The 18,850-nt window shown below is 38.3% G+C and overlaps 1 protein-coding gene across 3 annotated transcripts in view; it reads right to left on the reverse strand.

The window, feature by feature from the left end:
• Positions 1-18,850, reverse strand: part of Dcaf6 (DDB1 and CUL4 associated factor 6) — a 117,517-nt gene that overhangs the window by 6,498 nt on the left and 92,169 nt on the right. For all 3 annotated transcript variants that reach the window (XM_029478272.2, XM_021161509.3, XM_021161442.3), the window contains 5 exons: positions 14,570-14,685; positions 14,080-14,148; positions 13,489-13,885; positions 2,682-2,820; positions 1,009-1,165 (listed from right to left, as the gene is read on the reverse strand). In XM_029478272.2, coding sequence (XP_029334132.1) covers positions 1,009-1,165; positions 2,682-2,820; positions 13,489-13,885; positions 14,080-14,148; positions 14,570-14,685 — 878 coding nt within the window. The remainder of the gene's footprint in view (positions 1-1,008; positions 1,166-2,681; positions 2,821-13,488; positions 13,886-14,079; positions 14,149-14,569; positions 14,686-18,850) is intronic.

An 18,850-nucleotide genomic window follows, 5' to 3' on the forward strand; every position in this document is an offset into this window, starting at 1 on the left:
GTGCCTTTAATCCCAGCACTCAGAAGGCAGAGGCAGAGGCAGGCAGATCTCTGTGAGTTTGAGACCAGCATGGTCTAAAAAGCTAATCCAGAGTACAGGACATCCAGTCTTCTGTTACACAGAGAAATCCTGTCTAAAAAAAAAAAAAAAAAAAAGAGTAATAATTGTTTTTATCTGCTGAGCTATCTCTCCAGTCTTTTTATTATATAATTAATTGTTAGTTATAATTTTAAATGGTTCCTAAAAGTAACCAACTGTAGTATAAAAATTTAAGGCCACTTTGAAGTCACTCAAATTTCTGTCTTATTCACTATTTTCTTATGAACTACATGGCCACTTCACGAACAAGCCAACTCTCTTTTATGCTAACAAATTAATTCTGACCTGTGAGGACTTAAAAAGGCTTGGAGGTTTGTTTTGAATACATGATGAGTAACTCAGTCATGCCAGACTCTGAGACAATAAAACTTAACTATTAGAGGAATAAACTTATTTTTTTAGAATATCTGTCAAAAGCATATTCTTTTCTTTCTTTTTGAGGTTGGGAACCTTAAAAAAATATTTCTTTGTCCTTTGAAAATTCCATAGACGTGTACACACTGTTCTGATCAAATCCATCCTCTCTTCCCTCTCCAACTCTTCCCAGACTCAGTCCTGCCTCCCCTCCCAACTGTGTACTCATTAAATCCACTGAGTCCAGTGAGTGCTGCCAGTATGTGCTTGAGCTTCCAGCCACCAGAGCATGGGCACACGCTCTTCCAGAAGTCACATCCCTGAGGAAACAGACTCTCCCTTTACCTGCAGCCATCAACTGCCAGTAGTATCTTTTTAGCTAGGGATGGGGCTTTGTGAACCCTCTCCCATTCATCAATTCTTTGTTTGAAGTCCATGTAGAGCTATGACTATCTTCAGCAGAGCTTAGTAGGATCACTCAGATTCTGTAATATTCCCCGTAGCTGATGAATGACCGCAGCAACTCCCAGTCAGTAAGAAAGGTGTCTTACTTACTTGGGTCAAATGGGTGGGGCTGCAGGCAGTTGACCACATGATTATCAGCTTCCAGAAGCATCAAATGCTCCGCAGTGTGCCGGTCCCAGATGAAGATATGGCCACAGTCGGAACCGCTCATTACAAAGTTAGCACCCCAGAAATTGGCTTCTTTTATCTGAGGGATTTTATGAAGCAGGACAGCCAAGTCACAGTTACCAAAAGAAAAGCAGATTCTATCCTCATATTGAAAATAAATTGATTCTAAAAAGATAAATAATAAAGTCTGTTTCTTCTAAGAATCTTAAAATCATTATAGTACTTCACCATGGGCAATAACATGGTAGAAAGGCATCAAGAGCCAATGTCAACAGGATTTGTCACACAACAGGTACTTCACACATGCTAAATGAATAAATGCAATGTCTGGGCTTAAAGCAGTATAATGGAAAAACGTATATACTTATGGATGAACTTTCTAAAAACCATGCCATTTCAGCTTTATAAAGAAAACAACATTTCATAGGATAAAGGAATTGTTGTCTTTTGTGTTTGCCAAGAACAAAAAGTATTTTTTTCATTAACTGTTAGAAGCCCAAAGAGTTAAGAAAAGAAAGACATATCTTTAATCAATCAAGCAAAGGTATATGATACATGTAATAGCTATCCTATTTAATAAACATGAAAGGAGCATACAAAGATCTTTATACTGCAGACAGTGTCTTTAAGAATCACTTCCCCTGAAGCTTCGGCCACTCCTGGCGCTCACACAAGCCAGCAGGGAAGGAGGCCCTACAGCCACACGTGTGTAATGCACACAGTAAAAGCTGCTGTGCATGTACTTGTGCTTGCATCTCTTTTGTGCTAAGAAATAAGCTGAGGGCATGTGCATGTTAGGCAAGCACTCAGCCACTTGGTTAGATCCTCAGCCCGCCTTTAATTAGTCTTATCTAAAAGTTTAATTGGCAAAATGCATAAAATACAAATTGGTTACTTCTGTTAAAATTGAGTTTCCATTTAAAAATGATGTTGTTAGTACCAATGACATGTGCAAGGCCAGCTATTTACTTCCTCACTTCAGTTTATTTTTGCCTATTCCTTGAAAGGAAGAAGAGGTAAAACATAATCTGCAGGTTTGCAGCGAACACTGCAGCCAGAGAGAACACTTTCTAGCTAGGAACTGTTTAGAGTAATAGTTACGTTAGTTACCTTGCACATGAGATGCAGATTTGGGGATTCTGAACACTACCAGATCACCTGGTCTATCCTGGCTTCTTCAAAGATGAAGAAATGAAAGCAAGGAGAGACAGAGTGATCAAAGCCGCTTTTTAGTGCTTAGTTTAAAAGGTGTTATAACTAATGCATCTGCATTTTATAGTCAACCTGGATTTCATGTACAGATTTATTTTCCAAACTAACAAAATATTGTAAAATGAAGTTTAAAAAATGTAATGGTAAATTCCCAAAGGAGGACAGCAAACATAAACAAAAGAAAACAAAAATCAAATCAACAGCTACTGGTTCTAAGCTAAAATATTTTTTTCTAGCTTACATATATTTCCTTAGTAAGGTAGAATTGTCTTGCAATATATTAGCAGACTAAAAGAAACATGCTTGAATAAAGAAGTAACAAAATCACCACAGACAAACCACGAACTGCAATCTCATCAAAGAATGCCATGAGCAGCCGGTACCATTGTCCGGGAGTTGCGGTGGCCCTTATAAACCATCTTTACTAGTGGCCTCCTAATGTTCAAAGTATCCAACTCTTCCATTTCTTTCCTTTCTTTTCTCCTCCTGAAGAACTCCTGAATGCGGGCAACAGCCGAGCGTCTATGGATTGCACATTAAAACAAAATCCAAGAATAAATATTCATGAGCAACTTCTGAATAATACTGAAAATGTCAAAACACAGTAAGTCTATAATATATTTAAAGCACAGCATTTTAATAAAGCACCTCCAACCAAAAGCATAAAAAGGCAGACTTCATCACAATAGTTGAGTAACGACAACAGGATATTTAGTTCAGTGGTCACTTAGGATCTGGGTACTGGTTGAAAAAGTAAAGAAAATAGCATGCGTCATACTAGTTTCTAAAGTCTATTTTATAAAACGAAACAGACAAAATTCATGTGTAATTTTACTTCAAATAAAACATCCTATTTAGCCTCGTTTGGTGATCTAGACCTGGAATGACAAACCTTGGGAGGCAGAGGAGGACCAGGAACCCAAGACCAGTTTTGACTACAAAGTGGATTTTGAGACCAAGGCAACCCTGAGATGCTGTCTCAGAAAAACAAAACAAAACAAAACAAAACAAAACAAAGCAAACAAAAAACCCAAAAAAACAATGTTCTATTCAATTTTTAAATGTTTCTCTTTATAAAGGCCATACAGAAAAGCCCAAAGAAACTAGGAGTAACATGGTAACAGCAGAAAACTAATTAACAGATTCTGACATAGTTTAAAGATGTCCCAAGAGCAGACTAATCAAGAAGAGAACAGATGTCAGTAAAAGATAAAATGAAGATGATCTTCCACTAGCATCTCCTTTATATGGCTCCACACCAAAGGAGAGATTCCCGGTTAGTGAGACACATTCTATTCTCCCTACAAAGGAGATGATGGCAGTAGTAGCTATTCAAGAACAAAGGACTCTTTTAAAGCTCATTTTATTACCAAGGGAATACTCTCCAAACAGCCAATATTAATTAATTCTGAAGCTTTAATTTGTCATTTAAAACACCATATTTTGACATGCAGCAGATGGAAAGTCCGAAAGATCTAAAACTACAAATTGGTAATTAAAACAAATGACTTAACAGTGACTAAAGGCACAAAAAGATGATAGTGTCATCAATAAACAGACTTCTCTTCATGTTGATCAGACTGAGCATCATCAGATCTAGAGTCTGCCATGCACCCACCGCTCTCATCTCTCGTCCTTCAAGGGAAACGTTTCTGACTTCCACTATCGTGGTTTTACTTGTGGACGTTTATTCAGAGGTGTGCATTTGCTCTGCTTTGAGCATCCATGTGTGTGGCTGTTAGGGCGAACACTGCACTGGAGTATGCACAGAAGGCTCAGCTTCAGGAAACAGCCACAGTTTGGGAACACGATTACACAGATTTATACGCTTACCAGCGCTGTGCTGGAGTCCCAGAACATAACCTTTTTGAAAAAAAAATAGATACTATATATTAAAGTATGTATAAAGCTTTGATTTGGCAATTTTACATCTTAAAAAGTCTTGGGAAAGCTGGGACCTGGTGTATGTCTTTAAGCCTACCACTTGGGAAGCAGAGACAGGTGGATCTCTGTGAGTTTGGAGCCAGCCTGGTCTACATCGAGAGTTGCAGGACAGCCAGGGTTACAAAGAGAAACCCTGTCTCAAAAAAATAAAAAATAAAAAAATCTTGTGGAAAATACAAATACATATTTCCTCAGTAAAAACTGCAGCTGCCTAGGCATTAATCTAAATGTTCAGAGAAAAGCAAATTTATGTGTTCACAGAAAGGGCTTGGGAACAGCAAATTGTTAGTGAGAATTTTCATGTTACAATTATGTATTTCCATAATTTGTTTAAAAATTTTTTAATAAAAATTGGTATACTCCAAGCTATCAGGCAAATTAAAAAGCATTCATAAAACTGCTCTACAGAGTAACAGAGCATTTGACTAACAAGCTTATTGAAGAACTAAGGAAGCAAATGTAAACTGGTCCAAATTTTTCTTTTTTTTTAAAAGATTTATTTATTTATTTATTTATTATTTATTATATGTAAGTACACTGTAGCTGTCTTCAGACACTCCAGAAGAGGGAGTCAGATCTCGTTACGGATGGTTGTGAGCCACCATGTGGTTGCTGGGATTTGAACTCCAGACCTTCGGAAGAGCAGTCGGGTGCTCTTACCCACTGAGCCATCTCACCAGCCTGGTCCAAATTTTTCAAAGCACTAATGAATGTTATCAGTTATTTAATACAATGAGAAGAAAAAACACCTTTAAGACATGATAACTGAGCAGAGTGAAAGTGTGTCTGACTAAGCTGAGCCCACTCATGACAGACACTGTTAACACAGCAAGACAGAAAGGAACGGCCGGAACCGTTTATAAGCTCCCCTAACATTCCTAACCACCCACCTAGACACACCAGAGGGCATCCTCTTCACAGTCGGGGTAAGACACAATACCTAATGCTCATCAGCTGCCATGGTAATCATGAGCACCTGTTTCTCAGACAGCTTCTCTCCAGTTTTAGCTAGACTGACTAGTTGGTGAAGCCCTGGGACCAATCTGTCTCCACCTACTCACATGATGTGGGTACAGAAGTGTGCTATTGAGCCCAGCTTTGATGTTCCTGCTAAGGATCCAAGATCAGGCCCCACTGCTTACAAAGCATGCACTTTAACCACTGAGCCATCTCCCCAGCCACTGAAAGGCATTTTAAAAAAAGTGTTAATAAATACAAAGGTAACCATATCATATTCACCTTTCCCTGAAATGTATAGACTTATTATACCTGTAACTATTGTCTGAGGACTTATGTGTGGAACTTGGAAGTGGATTATATAAATAGTAGGTCCAGGGCCATGGAAGTGCATGCCTGAAGTCCCACCTGTTCTGGAGGCAGAAGTGGGAGGATGTTTGCTTGAGCTATGTCCAGCATCAATGGTGCCACCGATGCAGGCGGTCAGCAGGTGGTGGGACTGTGATCACTTCAGCCTGACCAATCTCATCTCTCAGTCTAGCTGAGGACAGACACCAGAGGGACAAAGAGTAGAGGACTACCGCCATTTTATTTATTATTCAAATGAGATGGTGACATGGCACGGAACATTTGCAGTACAGTAAAGCATATTTATGAAATACAACAGCCTCTCGTGAGGACTGTCATCTCTTATAGTTTTATATTTCTTTTTTTTTTTTTTTTTTTTGAGACAGGGTTTCTCTGTATAGCTCTGGCTGTCCTGGAACTCAATCTGTAGACCAGGCTGGCCTCAAACTCAGAAATCCGCCTGCCTCTGCCTCTCGAGTGCTGGGATTAAAGGCGTGCACCACCACGCCCGGCTTATATTTCTAATTTATTTCAGCAGAAATTTATACAAGCTGCGTGTGAGACTTCAGAAAATGCTGCCTTAGATTAAATTGTATTTAGTAAATCTCTACAGAGATTTACTGAGGCTGAGAATGAGTGCCATGTCATTCCCTCAAGGGCATGACAGGCAGTGACATCTTCTGTTTCAACATTAGTCTTTCTTTTTCAGAGTTTATATGGTTTTAGCCTAAGACCCACCTGAAGCAACATGTTACTTTTTAGTTGCAATCTTTATTTTAAAAGCAGAAACCAGCTTTGAATACTTGGGATAAAGTTTAGTAAGTTAAAAACATCAAAAAGCCCTGAAATAGAATACATCTTGGTATCATTAAATTAAAAAGTATAGCTAGTAACAGAATCATTATTGACTTTAAAATATACCTTAGTGTTAAAACAGCCTACAAAGACCAGCATAAAACAAAACTGAGGGCTTTGCTGGTGACCTGGATTTAATCTCTGGATCCTTCATAAAGGTGAAAGGGGAGAATGGCCTCTACAAAAGTGTCCCTGATTGTCACACCCATAATGTAGTGTGTGCCCTCATATACATACAATAATAGAAATAAAGCTTTTTTAAAAAAGCAAAAATGGATTTAAACTTACTTTAAGGTCCCTGAGGACAGGCTTTAAGCAGATACAACTATACATTTATGCTAATCTTATTTTACTATTATTGTATTCCATATAAGAAACTATTTTTAATTTTGATTGCTACTATATATTTTATGTACAACTTTACTTTAGAAACTGATAATACCTAAAAAAAAACCATGCCACTTCGTAGTTTGGCTAATCTTTCTCAGTAAGCAGCTTGGGCAGATGACTGTTAGAATACAGGGTTCACTTTAAACATTTTACTAAAAGCTGTGTAACACTATCAGCTTTTCAATTAGAGATATATTTAAGGGTTATATATCATCTTGGTATGTGATATTCTTAAGTTATTTAGCTACTTGCAAGAAAGTGTCATTGAAAAATCAGAATTTTAAAACCTACCACAGAATTAAATGAACATAATTAAAAGAATTAAAAGTACATATGAGTAACAAAAACTGTTAATTAGTATGCCAATCAAGTTTAAAAAAAAAAAACATAAGTTGCACTCTTTAACCAACTATCAAAACAAGTACCTTGAAGGACCCCATTTTAGACCATAGGCACTTGTCACCACACTTGAAGTGAACAGCAATTACATCTGCACACACGAAATTTCTTCTCATTCTTTTCCCATGCAGCACATGCAGATAAATACAGATTGTGAAAAGCAACCTGTTTATAATGCTTAGCACTTATGCGTTCAGTAAGTTCAAAGGAAGTATTAACTGTTAATAGGAAAGGTGGTTAGCCGTAGAAAAGAGGACCTGGCAAATCCATTGTAAAGAAGAAATGAAGGAGCATACTTCATTACCTCATTATTCTATCACCTACTGTAGTTCCTCTGATATTAAATCTAGTGAAGGGAACACAATAACTAAAGTCATTTACAAAGAACCAAGTGTGTACAGCATCACAGTCACCATTTTTTGTCATCAACCATCTCAGTCTAAAGGACTCAGTCTAAAGGTTCCCTTTGTCGCAGTCCATGGTGAGGAATGTCACCCAAAGAAATGGGAAGGAAGAAATCAAGGAAACAGATACACTCACTGAATTAGAATTAGAAGGAGACCACACTGCATGTATTTTACCTTTTGAACACCCACAGTTGCAGACCCTCCAGGGAAATATACAATGCTCTCTGGGAAATATACAATGAAGCTGACTCATCTGTCCTAACCACAGGACTGGAACGAGCCAGCCCAGTACCAGGGCTTTTAACTCCCTAAGAGCCCCAGCTTTTCCCTTTGATGATTTCCTCGGCAATTTTCTTTAATAAGGCGAGCAGAGTCATTAAAAATACAAAATGAGCTGGTTATAATGAGTGGAGAGATGCCGGCACATTTATAGTACAAGGAATTCTGGCTTTACAGAGTCCAGAAAGGCTAGATGGTCCAAAATTTTTATGCAAATGATATGTGCTTTAAAAATCACAAAGCAATACAGGATTAATACTTTTAAATCTTTAGGAAAAACTCATTAGCACAATAACACCTTAGCTATCTGAGCATTAAGGACTTCACAAAGTCTCATTTGCTTATCTTTTTTCTGGAGTAATTTTATTTTCTTGATTTAGGAAAAAGAAAGAAAGTAAGAAAGAGAAGCAAAGCAAAGCAAAACAAAGCCACCATTTCCTTTATTCCACAATGTAGCTGGCACTGTAGGCCTTTAATCCCAGCACTCTGGAGGCAGAAGCCAACAGATCTCTAAGTTCAAAGGCAGCCAGGGCTACACCCAATGAGATACTGTCTAAGAGAAAATCGAGGCAATCTCATTCTAAGGACCATTCTGATGCTCATGGATCTAACATGTGAAATTACTGAAGGACTGAACACACTAATTTTATTTTGTCTTTAATACCACCGTTAGTGAACACAATATATTTTATCCTTGATAAAAGAACTCTTTTTTTAAATTTTGGATTTCTGCCAGTAGAGACATTATAATAGATATAGCTAGGTTCTTTCTGTGGCTAATTTTTTATAAAGCAGGAATCAGCAAACTGGCTTATATGTAAAATCTTGGTCAGCTGTTTTTTTATTACCTTTAAGTTATGGCCAGTAGTCTCATTTTTAAATGGTTACATTTAAAATAGCTATATAAGGGCCTATTAGTAGTTTCTACCTTACTGCCTGGCAGCAAAGCCTAAAATATTTATTGTCTGGCCTTGAAGGAGAAAAAAATTGTCTGAATTCCTGTACCTGTTCCAGCTGTTTTTATATAGATTTGCTATAGAGAAGAGCACTGCACAGTTAAAATACCCATATGACTGCTGTGGCCTATGTGTCTAAGGCTTTGCCTTTTCATGTTGGTTTCAGCCCCAGAATGCAAACCTGCTTAATATTGAACAAACCTTTAAGAACACTGAGAGTCAAGTAAGTAACCTCACACTGGAGTTGGGGGCAGGAGGATCAGAAATTAAAAGCCATCTTCAAATACATAGCAAGTTCAAGGTACATAAGATCCTGACTCAAAAGAATGCAACTGTGAGATATACTATAGTTTTCATATAAATTAAGATAAAGTTCAACTAACTACATGTTTTAACATTTTAACTATTTGACTTTTACCATACTTATTGTGAGGACCATTTCTTCACCCTAACTAAATTAATTGACTGGGCTTTTAAAATAGCATCAAGAAACTGTTGTGGGCACATTTTCAGCACACTGGACTTCTAAGGCATGTATTCTGTTAGCTGGACATTTCAACAATGTGTACGATGTACTTTAGCCTCTTCAGAAATGGAAAGTAGTCCAAATATTGCTAATTTTAAAGACTGTAAATGATTTGGGTTCTTATTAGTAAAATTTCTTAAAACTTGCTCCTTTTAAAATATATAACTTATTAATTACTTCTAAATTTAGAAGCAATGAACTACACCCGAGGCCATGGCAAGTGGTCCCTCACTAAGCAGTAACAAGCTGCAGCAGCCTCAAGGATGAAGCAAGGGCAGCCACAGCAGGAACAGGCGCACTCTTTACTAGGTGAGCTCTAATTACATAGCAAGTGATGCTATGGGAGACAGCACAGGAGAAGCAAGTAGGTGGAGAATTCTTGGTTTTCATCATTTACACATTTTTGGTAAAGAGCTAGAAGAGGCTGGACATGATGGCTCATGTCTGTAAAACCACCACTTCAGAGGCCAACGCAGGAGGATTACTTTGAATTCAAGGCCCCTGAACTATAAAGTGAGACAACAAAAAAAACACTTTGCCCCTTCTTAGAATTGGGAACAAAACACCCATGGAAGGAGTTACACAGACAAAGTTTGGAGCTGAGATGAAAGGATGGACCATCTAAAGACTGCCATACCCGGGGATCCATCCCATAATCAGCCTCCAAATGCTAACACCATTGCATACACTAGCAAGATTTTGCTGAAAGGACTCTGATATAGCTCTCTCTTGTGAGACTATGCCGGGGCCTAGCAAACACAGAAGTGGATGCTCACAGTCAGCTATTGGATGGATCACAGGGCCCCCAATGGAGGAGCTAGAGGAAGTACCCCAGGAGCTAAAGGGGTCTGCAACCCTATAGGTGGAACAACATGATGAACTAACCAGTACCCCCTGGAGCTCGTGTCTAGCTGCATATGTATCAGAAGATGGCCTAGTCGGCCATCATTGGAAAGAGAGGCCCCTTGGTCTTGCAAACGTTATATGCCTCAGTACAGGGGAATGCCAGGGCCAAGAGGGGGGAGTGGGTGTATTGGGGAGCAGGGGTGGGTATAGGAGACTTTTGGAGAGGAAGCTAGGAAAGGGGATAGCATTTGAAATGTAAATTAAGTTTATTTATTCATTTATTTAATATATGTGAGTACACTGTAGCTGTCTTCAGACACACTGAAGACTGCATAGGATCCCATTACAGATTGTTATAACCAACCATGTGGTTGCTAGGAATTGTGGTTGCTCTTCCTCTGGAAGAGCAGTCATTGTTTTTAATTGCTGAGCCATCTCTCTGAACCCTGGGTTTGGGGTTTTTTTTTTTTTTTTCTTTTTGTCTCTGTGTAGCTCATGGTGGCCCCAAACTCAGAGACCTGTCAGCCTCTACCTCCCAAGTGCTGGGATCAAAGGTGTGCAGCAGTCTTGAAGGGCTGGTTACCATACTGAAGGAGCATTGCAGAGGTGCTGCACCTTAGTTGCGTATATCGACACACTGCAACCTTTCACTTAGTTTCAGATTCTGTATCTAAGTTTAAGCTAATGCTTAGTTCCAGGCTGCTATCCATAATTATCAATCCTCTAAATATTTAGCTAATCTAATTTAACACCTAGAGCTTTCTAGGCTAATCAAGCTATCAGGTACCAACTTTATGGCAGATCAAACCTTAGGAGAATGAGAAATCATGTAAATAATATAAAAATGATTTTTGAATTGTGCTATGCTTGGTAACTTTACCTGTAGTATTTAGCAGTAATGACCTTTTAGGGAACCACACACACACACACACACACACACACACACACCCCTGTGATGCTGAGGGATTAGGGGAACATGCCTGTAACCTCAGCACTTGAATTGATACTTCAAGGTCAGTCTGAGTTACAGAGCCAGCCAGGGCTAATAGGAACACTGTATTTCAAAACAAAACAAACAACCAACTAAACAATCAAACATCATAGGAGGTTGATGATTAACACATGGAAGGTTAATCTTTAAGAACAAACATAAGGGAGGATTATTTGAACAGTGCCCTAATAAAGTAACCATTTCTCCAACCTGATGGAAGGTACATGCCCTTCCACGGTTAGCAAAGGTGGTTTCACTGAGCTAAAAAAGCTAGTCTTTTTATTACTTTTATTTTTCAACCTTTATTCCTTAGAGGCATTCTTTTTTTTCCTTTTGCTTTGTGAGACGGTCTCTCTAAATTGCCTAAGTTAGACCTCAAACATAATTCTGCCTCAGTCTCCCATGTAGCTAAGATTATAGGCATGCATTACTGCTGCTGGCTGAGCCAGCATACTGTAATAACTGTTTTCTTAGGATGAAGGCACTCTTATACAGAAAATACACCAGTTGTTTAAGACATGTATCCATCTTTCAATGTGAGCCAGGTCCTATAGCTGACTCATTTTAAATTTGTACAATAATTTAGATAATCATAAGCATACGTCATATATAAGAAAACTGAGTCTCTGAGTCAATAAGCAGCGTATATGAGACAACTTGCTCTAGGTGGTGACAGTGGATCCAAGCCCAAGTTATGATGCTCTTAACAATCACACGACATTACCATATTTTTTGGTTTTGATCTTTGAACGTGTTTCATTCTGTAGCCAGGCTAACCTGTAATGTTCTATGTACCTCAAGCTGGTCTTGAACTCACAGTAGTCCTCCTGCTGCGGTTCTCCTCCTACTCAGATTACAGGGATTGTCATTTTTAGTGGTATAGTAATCTTTTAATTATACATGTGAAATGCATATATAATATATAATCTTGTTAATTGTGTCAGAAATGTAAACTAAATGTTTGAGAAACAACAGTCTATTCAACCTATATACATACGTGTGTGTGTGTGTGTGTGTGTGTGTGTGTGTGTGTGTGTGTGTGTGTGAATGGTCCAAATAGAACTTCACTCCTGTGTGAATCAGGACTTTAAAGATAAAACTGGATTTTCTGGAACAATGGGAAGGATGGTACTAATCACACAGTTTCCCATATACAGGATGCAACACACTTTCTTTCCTGGGTACCGGAGAGTGAACAGAGTCTCACTGCTAACAAGTGAGGTATATCCTTACCACTTTCTTTTTACCTCTTATTTTGAGATAATCTCACTAAACTGCATAGGCAGACCATGGGCTTGGGATCCTGCTGCTGCAGCCTTCTAGGTAGCTGGGGTCACAAGCTTGTACCATCAGACCCAGTCATTTTAAAGGGTATCTTATCTTCTAAAATAAAATGTTTCTGTTTATGTAAAAATCTACTAATGGAAAAAGCCACACAAACATATTAACAATTCAATTCTCTATTGTTGCTACAATATTTACTATCCACCATACCTTTTTAGTTTCTTAACTGAGTCATTATATTACTAGAAAACAGAGAAAAACATAAAAGTTCCAAAAAGAGAACTACTATCACACTACTAGTGACAAGAAAAAAAAAAGAGAAAAAGAAAAAAAGTACCATTACAATAAAAACAGGCTTAGTTGTGCACACCTTTAATCCTAGCACTTGGGAGGCAGAGGCAGGCAGATCTCTGAGTTTATTGCCAGCCCAGTCTACATACCACATTCCAGGCCAGCCTGGTCCACATATTACGTTCCAGGCCAGCCAAGACTATATAGTTTGACCCTCATCTCAATAAACAAACTAGCAAAACCCAAAAGACATAATCTCTACAGGGCAAACTGACAACTCAATGTAACCTTAATTTATAAGTAACCCATTAGTCATTCTCGGCATGCCATCTCTTTTTTTTTTTTTTTTTTTTTTTTTTGGTTTTCGAGACAGGGTTTCTCTGTGTAGTCCTGGCTGTCCTAGAACTCACTCTGTAGACCAGGCTGGCCTCGAGCTCAGAAATCTGCCTGCCTCTGCCTCCCGAAGCATGCCATCTCTTGACTTGTAAACTGAGGCACAAGCTTCAGGGCAGAAATACTGAGCAAAGACACTCTCTGTTCACTCTTCATACATCTGCTCAGAATACATGAAATCATTTATGGTTTAAAAGTTCCATGTGTCATATGATTATTACAGTTCTAGATGAAACAACTTTAAAAATGGTAAGACTCTCACATGACTTCAACTCTTGTAAAATTACATTTTTTATAGTCTATGCTAATTAAAAATGTACTAACCTATCACCAGGTCCTGTTCGGTATCTTGCACCAGGGATCAAGACCGGATCATCATCGCTGTCATCTGTGTCCTGGAGAGCAGAGTCCCTGGCAGATGGGTCTTCATGAGCTAAAGGTGCTATGGCTTCTGTCTGGGATGGGAGTTCAGGATTGGCACTGGTATGCCTGGTAGCACTCTCAGTGCTGGCCTGCTCAATGGCTTCTGTCTGGGATGGGAGTTCAGGCTTGGTGCTAGCATGCCTGGTAGCACTCTCAGTGCTGGTCTGCTCACAAGTCTCCCTGTCTGTTTCAGACAAAGTGCCTTCTTCTGGAACCCCACAAGGGCTGTCATGACTTGGGTTATTCTTTTCTCCTGAGTTAGAATCCAATGGCTCAGCTGGGAAGTTATCAAGTTGTGCTGTTAGAAAACAAAGTTGTATGCAAGTCACTGTTCATCATTTGACTTAACTTAGGAACTGATATGTTCTAACATGAAGTCTGATTCTAGAGCCACCATTTGGAAGTGACCTTTGCCTCTGGAGAGATTTACAAAGATTCAGGTGTTTAGTTTGTATATGAGCCAATTTTCCTAAAGACAGTAAGATGACTCACCTGTATCTATCTGGTTTTGAGTGAGGTTTTCTGGAAGTGTTCCTTTCTCTGATAGGTCTTCAGGAGCTCCTGGAAGTAAACAAGCTTATCATGAAATCTAGCTTTTTACAGAAAAATATAAATACAACACTCCAACATTTCTTTAAATAAATGGCTCTTAATTCTATCTGGATCATAGAAACCTCTAATATTCAAATACAATCTCACCCCAGGGATGGGCAGCATGGCTTTGAGGGTAAAGGCATTTGCCAAGTGCATGCCTGGAGACCTGAGTTTGATTCCTAGAACCAAGTAAACGTGGAAGGAGGGAGCTGCCCTTGCAAAGTTGTCCTCTGACCTCTACAAGCCTCTACCCCACAACGTAAGTTATAGGACAAAATATCACTCTACAAAGAAAAAACAAAGGTGAACCATTGTGGAGGAACAGAGAAAAAGAGGTAGGTACTCAGCACTGAGGTTTCTAATGAGGAAAAAGGCAAAGTAACCTAACTTGTTTCACTGTCTCCTTCCAGTGGCTGCACAGAGCTCGGAGGGACCAAGCATTCTTCCTGACCCTCAGATTTGCAATGGCTCCCATTTCCTCGGGAACTTGAGGCTGTACTGCTCCTAAAATCACAAGAACACATGTGATACCACTAAAAGTTAACACAGTATTTTGATATAACTTTCATATTTTACAACTTAAAAACTATTAGAAAATTTAGAACATAAGTACTTGAAAAGCCATTTATTTTAAAAAAATAATCACACTTCATCTTAAAAAGATTTTATAATGAAAGCACTTTAATTCATGATTTTGATGCTCCTACTGTCTACCATACATTTCTATGTGTCTCTTAATGTGTGTGTGTTCTGGGAATCAAGCACAGAAGCTATATTCTAATATATGCTAATATGTCACACCTTCAGCCCCAGTTTCTATGGAAGTTTAAATGAATTATACTGTCTCCCTTTCTATCCATAGAAATTATTAATGGTTTTATAGAACTTGATTATATTCTTTTTAGACTCTAATGTTGTAGAATGGCTTAAAATCAAGTTGAATGGAAGCCTGGCCATTTCTTCAGTCTTTTTGAACTGCCCCCCCAGTGGAATATTAACTGTCCTTTCCTATGTGTGTAAGTGTGTGTGTGAATGTGTATTTATTAAGCATGACAGTTTTTTAGAAAGAGATTATATTTTCTATTTTGGTTTTAATAGCCACCCGATGAGCCAAAGTCCCATTAGCATCTCTGGCTATCATATAATATTAGACCCATTCAAATAAATAATTTTCCATAAGAAATCATGGTACATGTGTAAGGAGAAGGTTGATAAGGAAACAGGAAGATGTTTAACAATCTGAGATTAAAATCAAATTATGAGCCACGGAGATGGCTCAGTGGGTGAGGTGCTAATTGCCAAACCTGATAACCAGAGTATGATGGCAGGAAGCCACTGGTGGGAGGAGACAGACAATTCCCCAAGATGTCTTCTGGCTTCCAGATACATGACATGACATGCACCCACACAAATATACATGTGCAGAAAATAGATAAATGTAAAGAGGCAAATTACCGCCGGGCGTGGTGGCACACGCCTTTAATCCCAGCACTCAGGAGGCAGAGGCAGGCGGATTTCTGAGTTCGAGGCCAGCCTGGTCTACAGAGTGAGTTCCAGGACAGCCAGGGCTACACAGAGAAACCCTGTCTCGAAAAAAACAAAAACAAAAACAAAAAAACAAAAAAAAAGAGGCAAATTACTAAGGACTTTTTGCCAAGATTTTGTAAAATCTTGTTTTAAGGCAAATAACAAAAATCAATTTTATATAACAATGACCTATATTGGTATACATGGAAAAAAATGTCAGAAGAGTTTTAAAGTAGCCTAAAAGTGTTGTCTCAGTAGGATTATTTTGCCTGCCTGCCTGCCTGCCTGCCTGCCTGCCTGCCTGCCTGCCTGCCTGCCTGCCTGCCTGCCTGCCTTCCTTCCTTCCTTCCTTCCTTCCTTCCTTCCTTCCTTCCTTCCTTCCTTCCTCCCTCCCTCCCTCCCTCCCTCCCTCCCTCCCTCCCTCCCTCCCTCCCTCTTTTCCTTCTCTTCCTTATTTTTGATACTTTTTTTTTTCTTTTGCCTGCCTGCATGTCCATGTACTATATGGAAGTCTGGTATGTGAAACAGCCAGGCAAGGGCATCTGATCCTTTGGGAACAGAGTTGCAGATGGTTGTGAGCCACTATACAAGTGCTGAGAACTAAACCTAGGTCCTCTGGGAAAAGAGCAAGTGTTTTTAACTTCTGAACTATCTTTCTGGCCCCTGTAAATATCTTTTTAACCAGAAGAGACTACAAAGTCATTGTGGTCAATATAACCAAATATGATACAAGCTTTTTCCTTGCTGAAACAGCTATAATACAGATATAAATAAAATGCATAGAGCACAATAGCTATGATGGTTAAAATATTATGATACTAATATAGGAATAGAATCTAGTGGAGAAGGCACACTCCTCAAGTGCAGACATTCAGCATAGTTAATATGGAACAATAAATCACAGTGAAATGAGGAGAGTGCAAAATACATGGCACTGGGACAAAGGAACAGTGTGTGGAAAGCTGATGCTGAAACTCAGGTTCACACTTGCTACAAAACAATCCAGAGTTTATAATAAGCAGGTGATTGTACTATAGAACTATAGAAAACACACAAGTCAGATGAGCAAAGGTTTCCCCTAATCTGCTGTCCAAGCAGGAGGATTACAGCACAACCACTGCAGGTGAAGAACGACCGCCATACCTGGGAGACGCTGTAACAAACATAACTCCTGACATCACCCTCGCATTGTATGATAATAGCTTTCATAAGCCAACAAGAAAGGACAGAGACCGCAGCATAAAATGAGCCAAATTATTAGAATAAGAGTACTGTTATAGCTAACAACTACGAAGTGCTTAGCATATACAAAGTGTGCTAAGTTTAAGCTGCTTTCTCTGTAAAATCCCTTGAAATCTTCTTAACAAACCTCAGAAATGGGTTCTTTTAAGGGCGCCCATTTCCACTAAAAAGCTGGGATTTAGGAAGCTTCCTCAGGCTGTCAAGTGAGAGGCCAACCTCACAGGGTGCTCTACTGACTCATCTGTCATTAAAGACACTAAAAAAGCAAGAGACAATACTAAAATAAAGAAAAGATGCACTGTTCTTTAATGTTCTGCTTTAATTTCTACTATATTGAATATTTTAAAATAGAAATGGTAATCTTTGACAAACTGATGAATGATAATAAAATTTATGATCACTTAAAGTGAAATTAGCACTGAAGAAAAACAAAAGAGAGAGTAAAATGTATCCTAGAACCGTTCTGAAGGCATTCTTTCCCCAGAGACAGCGTGTATAGAAAGATGAAAGCAGAAGAGGTCAGGCATAAGTGATAGATACGAGAACCTGTGTTAAATTATATATCGTAGCCCAGGGCCACAGATGTCATGATTTTAAGGAATCCTGTTGGCTGACACAGTAGCCTAGTAGTAGGTAACACAGTACCTAGATTCTGATTATCTTCACAACCTCTACTGCTCCCATTCTGGCACAACACACTGCCACTGCTTATTCTGTTTCTGGTCACAGTCTTTTAATTGGCATGGACTTCTACCTATGGTCCACTCGGAACACAGGAACAAAAGCATCCTTTCTATTTCAACACCATCTTCATTTTCTCAGCTTATCTTATCTGCTGCTTACCTGCCTCTCCTCTGCCCATTCCATTTCACATACGTGAGCTTCCTAAAAGATCCCTGAACATATAGGACACGTAGGATGTCACTGTGCCTAAAATCTTCTTCCCTACATCTGTGCCATCTTCTCATTGATGACTAACCTCCCTTAGGACATCAGGAGGTTGTCCTTACCTGCTCGCTTTGCTTCTGTGCCTTCCAACATGCTACACTGTATACTCATTTCCTGTAATTATTGCCCAGTTCCTCCACCTAAAAAAATGTAAGCTCCAGTAGGGCACAGATTTCTTTTGTCTTTTAACTATTTTTTTTTAACTTATGAATTTCCAACGTCTAGAATAGTACTTGGGACATAGGTCTCCAATAATATCTGAAGTTCTATTTAATCAGACTTTACTATAAAATAAATTTATACACAAACCAGTGAACTGAATAATGTAACATATGATCACATATTAATCAAGCATATAACATAATTATATATGAATAAATATATTAACATGTGATATATTATTTGTACATAATTTACTTTATATTATAAAATGGTATATTAATTATTTACATAAATTTAATATATTAATGTGATTTAATATATTAGTGATAGATAATTAAAATGACTATAAATAATTGATATAATTGTTACATAAAGCTTTATATAATTATGCCAGCACATAATTACATATTGTCATATTTCAACAAACATTCATAAACTACTAATTAAACAAGGCTGAATAAAAATATTTAGATAATGCTCAATCAAAAGGCCTCTAATTAGTGGGAAAGATAATGTTTACATAAATTTATTTCTTAAATTAATCATGGACAAAATCACAAATGTCATTAAAGGCAACCAGTATAGCATTAAGTGAGTATAAAAGTCCAACCGTTCTATTAATTAAATAACAAAAAGTTATTTAAAAATCAAGAGTCAAAAATAAATACATTGAACAGAGAGTAAAATGCTCATACACTGAGAGAGAAATGTGGAAAGAGAAAACAACAGCTCGCAATCACTTTTGATATAAACAGTTCACCTCTGGAGATATATCTCACAGATACTGAAG

Source organism: Mus caroli, unplaced genomic scaffold (assembly GCF_978045245.1).
Source record: "Mus caroli unplaced genomic scaffold, Mus_caroli_1 scaffold_1, whole genome shotgun sequence".
Lineage (NCBI taxonomy): Eukaryota > Metazoa > Chordata > Mammalia > Rodentia > Muridae > Mus > Mus caroli.